This window comes from Culicoides brevitarsis, chromosome 2 (assembly GCF_036172545.1).
Source record: "Culicoides brevitarsis isolate CSIRO-B50_1 chromosome 2, AGI_CSIRO_Cbre_v1, whole genome shotgun sequence".
Taxonomy (NCBI): Eukaryota; Metazoa; Arthropoda; class Insecta; order Diptera; family Ceratopogonidae; genus Culicoides; species Culicoides brevitarsis.
The window spans coordinates 38982033-38992810 of NC_087086.1; the positions used below are offsets into that span (position 1 = coordinate 38982033).

The 10778-nt window shown below is 26.0% G+C and overlaps 3 protein-coding genes across 3 annotated transcripts; all 3 read right to left on the bottom strand.

The window, feature by feature from the left end:
• Window positions 1-736: 736 nt before the first annotated feature.
• Window positions 737-1832, bottom strand: LOC134829116 (uncharacterized). The gene is made up of 2 exons (XM_063842112.1): window positions 1555-1832; window positions 737-1394 (listed from the first exon to the last, which is right to left on the bottom strand). Exons 1-2 carry the CDS (start codon window positions 1830-1832, stop codon window positions 737-739), a joined length of 936 nt encoding a protein of 311 aa, XP_063698182.1.
• A 1303-nt stretch (window positions 1833-3135) lies between these two features.
• On the bottom strand, window positions 3136-5245 carry LOC134830267 (E3 ubiquitin-protein ligase RNF34). The gene is made up of 2 exons (XM_063843687.1): window positions 4913-5245; window positions 3136-4766 (listed from the first exon to the last, which is right to left on the bottom strand). Exons 1-2 carry the CDS (start codon window positions 5148-5150, stop codon window positions 3469-3471), a joined length of 1536 nt encoding a protein of 511 aa, XP_063699757.1. The 5' UTR covers window positions 5151-5245; the 3' UTR covers window positions 3136-3468.
• Window positions 5246-6041: 796 nt separating this feature from the next.
• Window positions 6042-9371, bottom strand: LOC134830343 (sodium- and chloride-dependent glycine transporter 2). The gene is made up of 6 exons (XM_063843793.1): window positions 8563-9371; window positions 7744-7933; window positions 7646-7682; window positions 7360-7474; window positions 6538-7035; window positions 6042-6218 (listed from the first exon to the last, which is right to left on the bottom strand). The coding sequence occupies exons 1-6, from the start codon at window positions 9334-9336 to the stop codon at window positions 6126-6128; spliced, it is 1707 nt and encodes a 568-aa protein (XP_063699863.1). The 5' UTR covers window positions 9337-9371; the 3' UTR covers window positions 6042-6125.
• Window positions 9372-10778: the final 1407 nt, after the last annotated feature.

Consider the following 10778-nt stretch of genomic DNA (forward strand, 5'->3'; position numbering starts at 1 on the left):
TCTTTAAATTAATTAATTAATTAATAAAAAAATAATTAATTCAATAATTAATTCAATTTAATTTTATTAATTATGTTTTTTTATTAATTAATTAATTTAAATTAATTAATTAAAAATTAATAATTTAAAATTTAATTATTAATTTTTAATTAATTTATTTATTGCAATAAAATATATTTTAATTAAATAAAATTAATATCAAAAATTCTTAACTAAAAAAAAATGTTTTTGTCTTTAAAAAAAAAATTTAAATTGAATATTTATTTTTTTTTTTATTTTAATTTTTTTGACTCCAAAATTAATAAAAATAATATTATAATAAATTATTGAACATCGACATTAAAGTTATTAAATGTGTTGAAATAAAAAAAAAATAACTAAATATTATTAAATTTAATAAATATCAATAAGTGTTTAATATTTTTTTTTAATTTTTTAAAATCTATTTTTTTAAATTTTAATATAAATATATATTTTGTATAATGAAAAGAAAGAAAATATTAAAATCTAATAAAAAATATAAAAAAAAGTGTTAAAAGACTTTATGTTCAATTTAAACAATTTATTTATTAATTGAAAAAATAATTTTTTTTTGATATTCAGAAATTTTGAAAAAAATTTAATTTAAATTCATTTTTAAGTTTAAAATATTTTAAAAGAAAGTATTTTTTTTTATTTATTTGAAAGATTAATGAATGAATTTTTTTTTATTAAGAAGTTCAAAAAAAAAAAAAAATTAAGCAACATAATATGGCGAACTTCTCGTCAAATCTGCGTAATATTCTCCATCGGGAAGTGAAAAATCGAAGCGATATCCCATCGTGTAAGTTGGCGACGATGGCAAAGTTCCTACAGGTTGTTGAGTAGAGCACGTTTGTCCATATTTACTCTCAATTTGCGTTTTCTGGACCAATTTAAAGTCGTTCGTAAATGAAGCTATATAGGCCTTACAACACAAATCGTGAAGCTCTTGAGCTAAACCATCCCAATTTACTAGTAGCTCCATAGGATTATAAGGTTGATCTCCACATTTTCCCATATTTATACTTTTCGGGCAGAATCGCTTAGTTGTTCCGGATAACTTGCTTGTGTGAATGCATTGAACATTTACCGCGGCATCAAAGGCATGTTGGAAGGCAACCGGAGTAGTATTTGCTATCCAAGTATCGGAAGAAGGATCACAAGCATCAATACGACCAATTTTTTTGGATCCGAGTCTATAACCAGCAGTGATGGCTTGATACGATCCGAAACTGTACCCGTACACGAAAAGATTGGCAAGATCGTAGCCGATTTCCTCGAGTTGCTTCAATTTACGCAACAGAACTGCATTAATGCCTTCATAGTGAGCGAAAAGTTCTCCGTAAGCTAGTTTGCCTGGAGGCTTGTATATTCTGAAAAAAATATAAAAAATTATAGAATTAATTAATTTTAAATTAATTATTTTTAAATAAATAATTTTAAATTTATTTTAAACTAAATTAAAAAATTTAAAAAATATTAAAATACTAAAAAATTTTTTAAAATTAACAAAGAAAAAAATAAAAATCTTACGAAAAATCCATCCACATAACGCATCCGCCTCGAGCAGTATGAAAAGCGTTGATCAAATCTTGCGCAAAGTCATAATTAGGATCTGTCACAATTAGCGTGAGGTTCTCACTGGGAGGACATTCCTTCTTCAAAGTACAATTATTGCAAAAATTTGACTTGAAAGTCTCCTTTCCTTGCTTATGAACGTGAAATTTGATGGTTTTTTCGTAGTTTTCTTGCCCAAAGGCAAAAATGGAAAATTGAACGATTGTTAGTAAAATTACCGTTTGAACCTTCATGTTAAAAGTTCGATACAAAACTAAATTTGATCTGCGATATTTTGCTCATTTTAAACAAATTTTTGCTATTCTCGTTGCCACGACTTCGCAATATTAATTTCAATGTTTCGCAAATATGTGAACAAGTTTTTTTTTACTTTTTTTTCGTAGCAACAAGGTATTTTTAAGACTTTTTGACAAAAATATTTACTTTTTGAAACATTTTTCACAAACACAGAAATTTAAAAAAAAATATATAAAAAATAGATCAAATACGTAGTTCAAAGATATTTCGAGTTCAGAGGTTCAATATTGCTCATAATTTTTTTTTATGTTTTCTAATTTTTTTTAATTTAAATTAAAATTTAATTTAATTAATTTAATTCAATTTAAATAATTAATAATAATTTTTTATAGGTAAATTTCTTTAAACAATAAAAAAGTTATTAAATTTAAATAAAATCAATTTTAAATTGATTAAATAAATAAATTAATATTTATTAATTATAATATTAATAATTACAAAAAATAAAATAATATACAAAATTTTATAAAATATTTTTTTTTTAAATGAAGAGGTTTAAATTCAATAAAACAAATATTTTTTTTTTTTGAATTGGAGGTTAATTTTGTAATTAATAGTAAAAAAGTTGTAAACTAAATGAAATTAATTGAAAATAAAAATTTCGTAATTAGTTAAAAAGAAAATAAAAATAAAAAAAAAGTTAATTATTTCAATTAATATAAAAATATTATTAATAATAAATATAAATTTTTTACAACAATTTAAAAAAAATTAATAATAAAAAAAAATAATTTAAAAAATATATTTTTAAAAAATTTTAAATTTAATAAAAATAAATTATTTTCTTTAAAAAATTGATAAAAGTAAATTAATAAAAATACATAAAAGATAAAGTAATTATTTACTTCAATTTTTTATTTAATTTATTTTAATAATAAAAAAATATTTAATTTTATAAAATAAATTTAAATAAAAAATAAAGTTAAAAAAAATTATTTAAATATATATAATTATTTTTTACAATTTTTTTAATTTCGCATAAAATTAAATAAAAATTAAATAAAATAAAATTAAATAAAAATAAAAATTAAATTAAATTATTAAATTAAATTTTAAAAATTTATTAAAATAATGATTTAAATATTTTTTTTTTATTATTTATTTTTCTATTTTACTTCAGGTTAATTTATAAGTTTATTTAAAAAAAAATAAAAAAATGTCTGAAATTAAATAAATTTTTATTTTAATAAAATTGACTCTCCTTAAATAAAAATTGAGTAAAAGACTTCAAAATTTAATAATAATTAATTAATTAATCACTTTTATTATATTCATTAAATTACGATTTACATGACTTTTTAATTATAATACATTTTATTTTACTTTTCTTCAAGTATTGAAAGTAACCCTAAGAATATATTTCACTTTTTCCACTAATTACAAAGTACGTGAATTTTCATCCATTTTTAAAAACTATCTATAGAAACTCCAAAAAAATCAACTAAACAGGAAATTTTGCGGGGAAATTTTTCGTTTCTCATCATAAGCGTATTTTGTCAACAGTTAACAAGAAATTTTTTTGATTGTGAACAAACTCGATAAAAAAAAGGGAGAAAAAACAAAAAAAAAAGTTCAAACACGGAAGAATCTGACGATACGAACAATGTAAGCGCGACAAATGGGACATTCGCTGAGCACTTTTGAACATTTAACGCACGCCACGAGATGCCCGCACTCGAGAAGGACACATTCGATGGGGGCATCCATGCAAATTTTGCACAAATCATCCGGCGGAAGGTCATCCGGTTTCGGCAGCGCCGTGTGATTTGTCCACAAACGGATGACGCGCTCCTTGAGTTCCTTCTTTTCACAGCACCCTTTGAAGTCGACGCGATTTAACGCGAGAATTTCCTTGAGTTGTTTCACGGTAAGCAAGTCAAAGTCCGCCAGCGAGTTGATATCCGTCAAATCGACACGTTGATTGGGGTCGAAGGGGATTCGTTCGAGCGGCGAATGAATTTCGCGCGAACTCGAGGGTTGCGGATCGGTGTCAATAACGGGCTGATCTTCGGTTTGTGTCTCAATTTCCGCCGCGGATCGAATTTCTTGACACATTTCCTGCTCCTCGGGCGTATGCGGGATGGAAACTTTGCTACTTTGCTCCAAAAATCGCAAAAAATCATCGAAAATCTCGCGATTTTGGTCTTCCGTGACGCTCGGCAGGTCAAGTTGTTGCCGAAACTCGGAAATTCGTTGGCGAATCGCTTCGCTGGCTTCGTTGCACTTGTCGCAGGACTTGCGAACGCGTTTTATCTCCTCGTCAAACAGGCAATCGCGAATGTCGTCGACTACGGAGCGCATATCGCTGTCCGAACGACGTCGATTGATCCGTTTTTGCGGGGTTTTGCGCTTTTCGCCGAGTAATTTGTCAATTTGGTCGATGGAATGTTTGATTTTTGTCAGTTTTTCCTTCTGCTGACGTTCGTGCGTCACGACAAATTGCCAATCATCCGGGCTTTGACCCCCAACGGCGCCAATTTCTTCGAACGAGGATGAAGTGTCGTCTGTGGGAAGGTCCGCGTTGCTCGTACTTGGCTTTGGGATTTCAGGAGGCGGCGCAGATGGCGTCGGAAATGTCCTTGGAGGTTGTTGTTGTTGTGATTGTGGCGAAATTTGCGGATTTCTTGCGTTATTGGAGGTAGATTGAGACGGCGGCGGCGGCGCAGGCTGAGCATATCCATACGGAAAAGCCGTTTTTGTCAAATCCGCCGTAATTTTGTCCGTTAAATTGGTGAAAAGTGTCGTGCAAGTTTGTCGGAGTTGATCGAACGGGTTACTTTCGGGACTTCTGGCGCTCCCGTTGCGATTCGGGGGACTTCCATTCGCGTTATTTGCGTGCGCAACCACTAAACTGATGAGTTCTTCTTTTTCTGAAAGAGAAAAAATCATAAAAAATTATTTTTTTGAGCAAAAAAATTAAATTTCAGTGAAAAATGAGCAAAAATTGGAAGTTAATTGAATGTACCTTGACCTTGTCACCCGAATAATGCGTCATAATTGAATAAATTTTACTCACCAATTACGCCCGCTGTGGAAATTTGTTTGGACTGCAGGTAGTAGATGAGGTCTTTGGGCTTCAATTTTTGCAAGTCGATGCGCGAGATGGGACGAGCCGTCAACACGACGCACTTTTCGCACAGACTTTTCTCGCTTTTCTTCACAAGGCAATTGATACAAAAGTTTCGACAGCACTCGCAGCACGGTTTTTTCCTACGAAACAGCGTGAATTCCTTGGAACAATTTACGCACGGCATCGTTGCAGCACATCACGAGGCTCACGAGATGGCGATGAAAGAAGATTGTGCGATTATTGCGATCAATTTGGACTTTTTCTTCGACGATGAGTGATTTTCTGCATCAGAATTTCGAATAATAACAAAGTTGACGTTCAGCCAAGTACGGAATTTGATGGGATTCGTACAGAAGAGGGTTGTGTGGAGTTATACGAAGGAGTTCATTCGAGAATGGGAAATTTTTGAATTGAAATTTTGAGGTATGAACGTTATTTTTTTATTTTTAGAGCAAAATCGCATTAATTTATTTTGAGAAATGAAGAATATCAAAACTTAAGATTTAAAATTAAAACAAAAAATAAAAAATTTTGATATTTAATTTCATATTTTTTTATAAGATTCATCAAAATTTTTTATTTTAAAAAATTTTATAACAAAAAAAAAATTATGAAAAAAAATAAAAATAATTAATAAAAAAATTAATGAAATGATTTAAAAAATAATTATTAAAAATAATAATTATATGTAATGTATTTAACAATTTTTTTTTTTTAATTTTGATTTTTTTTTAACAATATTTCAATTTTTCTTTTTTAAATAAAATTTTAAAATATAATTATTATTTTTAATAATTATTTTATAAACCATTTTTATTAATTTTTTTTTTCATTAATTATTTTTATTTTTTTAATATTTATTTTTATTATAAAAGAATCATTAATTTAATTTCAATGTTAAGAAATATGAAAAAGACATTTCATCAAATTCAATTTTTTACAATTTTTTTTTTTAATTAAAAAATAAAAAAAAAGAATTTTCTAAATAATTTTATAAGAAAAATAATCTTATAAAAAAAATAAGAAATAAAAATCAATTCTTTAAAATTTTTAACAAAAATTGAAGGAAAATATCTAAAAAGGTTTGAAAATTTTTATTATTATTATAAAAAATTTAATTTTCAGATGTAAAAGTAAAACAAATATTTAAAAAATATTCTTAAATAATTTTATTTTTATAAGCTTGATATTCTCGTCGAGTTATTGGATCAGCAGGACCCCAATCGTGAGCCATAAGACACATTGTTGATCGCTAAAATAAAAAAATAATATTTTCAAAAAATTAAATAATATTATTAGGTAAATTTGATTTCATTTATTTATAATTTTTAAAATATTCAAAAAATTAAATTGTTAATTTTTTTTTCATAAAAATTTACAAATAAAATAATTTTTCAATTATAAATAAAAAAAAATTAAATAATTAATAATTAAAATTAAATGATTTTTTTAATTTTAATTTTTCATTAATTATTAATAATAATTAAAATTTAAACTTTAAAATAATTTAATTTTAATTAAAATAAATTATATTCAAAAAATATTTTTTTTTAAAATTTAAAAAAAATTACCTTAATGAAAGATCCCTTCGTTGTCCATATTTTATAGACAAAATATCCCGGAATGACTAAAAGTGACATCATACTGCTCATCCATCCCAAAGCGATCGCCCAATCAGGAAAATCAACTCCGTTATAAGTCACTTTCGTGTTATACTTCAAAACTGTCGCAAAAATGAAAATTAAAACCAACGGATTCACGATTTTCCAACAAATTTTCCACCAAATGCTCAAACGAATGCCCAACATGTACTCGATGTCGCGCACAATGTTTCCGAGTCCGTAGCAATAACTCACCATGACAATCTCGCAGAAACAAACGAGAATTATCGTGAGCGGCGACGAATACCAATCGATGACTTGGATCAGGTACATGCCATTTTGGAAGACGAACATCAGGGAGCCGACTGCCATGAGAAAAACTGTTACAAAAGCCACAATGTGTTTATTTTTACGCAAATTGGGCCATTCGTCTGTGATGCAGGTGATAATTGTCTCGATTTGAACGAACTGTGAAGGGAAAAAAATTAAATTTTATGATTTTGAGAAAAATTGAATTTGTTTTCGTCAAAAAAAATTTTGATGAAATTTAATTTTTTAAATATAATTTCAACGAAAATTTGTAAAATATAAATTAAAAGTTACTCGAAATGTTAAATTTTCCATTAAAAATTATTTGAAAAAAATATTTTTGGACCGAATTTCAACCAATTTTTGTATAACTTTCATCCATAAAATTTTAAAAAATTAAAATATTTTGAAAAGGAAAATTTTTTAATCATTTAAAAATAATTTTTTATAAAAATTTCAAATCATTTAAGAAAAAATACTTACACAAGAGTCCAATCCCAACGAGTACAACATCAAAAAGAAAGAAATAGCGAAAAAGTTCGCGTACGGCAACAAAGCAATCGCTTCAGGATACATCACAAATGCCAATGACGGACCACTAAAAGTAAATATTTGCACAAAATTTCACATTAGAGACAAAAAATAATTGAAAATTTAATAAAATTCACAAAAATATTTACTCAAGATGCAAAAAATTCCTAAAACTTGAAATTTTTCACACCTTTTTTGAATAAATTTTGAATTATTCATCAAAAAAAAAAAATCTTACCCCGTAGCGACATTTTCAATTGGAAGTCCCGTGCGATCTGCAAATCAATAGAAATTAATTCAAATTGCGAAAATTACGCTCGGTAACAAGCAAATTACCCGACAAATAGCCTAATACCGAAAAAACAACAAAACCCGCAAATATACTCGTTCCGCAATTCACAATGGGCAAAAAAGTTGAGTCAGTTTTTAAGTTGTTATCAAATTTGTTGTATGATGCCATGTTGATTATTCCTCCCCAACCAGGTCCGATGCTGAAGAATATTTGACAAGCAGCGTCAGCCCAAACCTGAAAAGATTTAAAATTTTGTTAATTTCGTTTTTTATTTATTTTTATAAAAAAAAATTAATTTTTATAATTTTTTTCCTTATTTTTTCAATATAAATATTTTTCGTATAAATTTTAAAATATTATTTATTTATTTAAAAAAAAAAAATAATAAAAACAAGAAATTAAAAAAAATAAATTTTATTTAATTATTATTCTTAATTTTTTTATGAAAAAAAAAAAAATAAATTTAATAAATTTTTTATTTAAAAATAAGTTTTTTAATAAATAATAGGTATTTAAATAAATTAAATGATTTTTTTTAATTATATATTTTATAAATTTCTTATTTAATTTTTTTAGAAAAATATTTTATTGTTCATTTTTTTTAAATTTATGAATTTTTCAGTTTAAATTTAAATAAATTAAAAGAAAAATTATTTTTTTTTTATTATAAATTTCTTATTTAATTTTTTTAGAAAAATATTTAAAATTTTTTTGTATTCAAATTTTTATTAAAAATTTTTTAAAATTCAAAATTTTATTTTATTAATTTAATTTAATTTAGCAATATAATTTTTAAATTTATAAAAAATTTTCAGATTTTATTTAATTTTTTTTTTTTTAAATTAATTTTAGCAATTTCTTACCTCCAAATTGAGTAATTTATCCCATTGAGGCACGATATAAAATTTAATTCCTTCCCATGCTCCGGGCAACGTAATGCCTCGAATAAACAAAATTGACAAAATCAAATAAGGGAAAGTTGCTGAAATATAAACGACTTTTCCGACACTTTTCACTCCTTTGATGACGCATAAAAAGAGAACAATCCACGAAAGCATATTTACAACCAACACAGGCCAATTCAAATCTCCGACGATATTCGGATCCGCAGAAATATCCAAAATTTGATTGTGAAAAAATTCATCGGCAGCTGTTTTGTACTTTTCCGCTTGTGTCAAATTCTCGTTTAACGCAAAGATGCTCGACGCATTTTCCTGATTCACAACGACGCATTTTTCCGTATTCCAAGAATTTCCGCAAGATTTCCACGGAACGGCATTTTTGAAGCATTCCCACAAAAAGAGAATCGGATAAGCGATTAAAAGATTATATTGCATCGTGACGATGAAATTGACGATCAAAATCGCGTATCCGCAGCCCTTGAGAGCGGGCGCCATCGTTTTGAAGATCGACATCGCACTGAGACTCGAAAATTGTCCCAAACTGGTTTCAAGCAGGTACAAGGGGACGCCGCAAAAGAAGAGCATCGACAAGTACGGGACGAGAAAGGCTCCGCCGCCGCCGCGATAACAGAGATACGGGAAGCGCCAAACGTTCCCCATGCCAACGCAGTATCCGAGCGACGAGAGAATGAATTCCGCTTTCGAAGTCCATTTTTCGCGATCAACAACGACCATAATTTTTTGAGATTTTTTTTTGGAACGAACCGATCAACGGTTGGAGTACAACTGACGCGAAAACGACTCGAGAGCATTAGATATTTTAATATTAAAGATAATAAGTACAATAATAATCATCTCACCTAACGTATAAATATATCACATCTTTTCGTTGTTTTCAGTATCAGCAGCATCGTCGTACGGCACGCGTTTGCTTGATCAAACAATTTTCACTTCAATTTAAATTTTGAGGCATGGACTGTTTATCTCCTTGCAAAGTTGTTCAGTTTGAAGATCCTGAAAAAAAAATTAAAATAATTCAAAATTATTAAAAAAGGTAAAAAAATTTAAAATATTTTAGGAAAAAAATTTGAAAATATTTTTGTGAATTTTTATTAATTTTAATGAATTTTTAATTAATTTTAATTTATTATTTTTTTATTTTATTTTTAATTGATTTTAAAATTAAAATTTTATTTATTTTTTTTATTTTGAATTTAATTTTTTTAAATTGAATCTATTTTAATCTATTTTAATTAAAAAATTTTAAATTATTTTTTTCGATAATTTTTTTTATTTATTTAAATTTATTAATTTATTTATATTTTTTTGTTAAATTTATTTTTGATGAATTTTTTTTACATAGGTTTTTTTAAAAAGTTGTTATTATTTTAAATAATTTTAATTAATTTATTTATTTTTTATTTAATCAAATTTAAATTTTTTACAAACTTAATATTTATTGAAATTTTGCTTCGAGTTTTTTAATAAAATAATTTTAATTATTAAAAAAATAATTTTTGAATTTTTTATTAAATTCAAATTAAAATAATTATTAAAAATTATTTTTTTTATTAGAATATAATTTTTTTTATTAATTTTATATTTTCATTTATTTTTTAAAATTATTTTTTTTATTTTAAATTTATTTATTTATTTAATCGAATTTCGTTTTTAAATAACATTTTTTAAATATTTTTTTATTAAAATTTAAAATATTAAAAACTCACCCGACCCAAAGTTGAGCATTTCTGCGACTTTTTCTCCAATAAATCCCGTGATAAGTGCAAAAACAAATAAACGTCTAACACATACTTATATCTCTGACCAAATAGAACCTACTTGTAAATTAATGATGAATTAGTGGCGATTTTTGTTGTTGTTACTTCAGCGAAATACGCGGCATTTTTCAATTGGACGAGACGAAACCAAAACAACAAATTGCCACATTTTAAAATTTTTAATCACAAAAGAGACAAAAATCTCTTAATTTTTTTAAGTGTAAATGGCGAATTACGCTCCGATCATCTGACATCGATTATTAATAAATTATTTGGTGATTCATCAATGTTGACAAGAAAAAAAGCGCGTCGCGTCTCGTCACACTTGTGTACATTGCAATTCGCAATTATTATGATTATTATTAAATAAAACAAAAAAGTCGTTAAAAAAGTTTAAAT

Bases quoted from the DNA above. Each gene is read 5' to 3' on its own strand.
- LOC134829116 (XM_063842112.1), bottom strand. From the start codon at position 1,832: ATGAAGGTTCAAACGGTAATTTTACTAACAATCGTTCAATTTTCCATT. The intron at 1,395-1,554 runs GTAAGATTTTTA...TATTTTTTTCAG, and splicing joins GTTATGTGGATGGATTTTTC to AATATACAAGCCTCCAGGCA.
- LOC134830267 (XM_063843687.1), bottom strand. From the start codon at position 5,150: ATGCCGTGCGTAAATTGTTCCAAGGAATTCACGCTGTTTCGTAGGAAA. The intron at 4,767-4,912 runs GTGAGTAAAATT...TTTCTCTTTCAG, and splicing joins TTCCACAGCGGGCGTAATTG to AAAAAGAAGAACTCATCAGT.
- LOC134830343 (XM_063843793.1), bottom strand. From the start codon at position 9,336: ATGGTCGTTGTTGATCGCGAAAAATGGACTTCGAAAGCGGAATTCATT. The intron at 7,683-7,743 runs GTAATTTGCTTG...ATTGATTTGCAG, and splicing joins GGTATTAGGCTATTTGTCGG to ATCGCACGGGACTTCCAATT. The intron at 6,219-6,537 runs GTAATTTTTTTT...TTTTTATTTTAG, and splicing joins CGAAGGGATCTTTCATTAAG to CGATCAACAATGTGTCTTAT.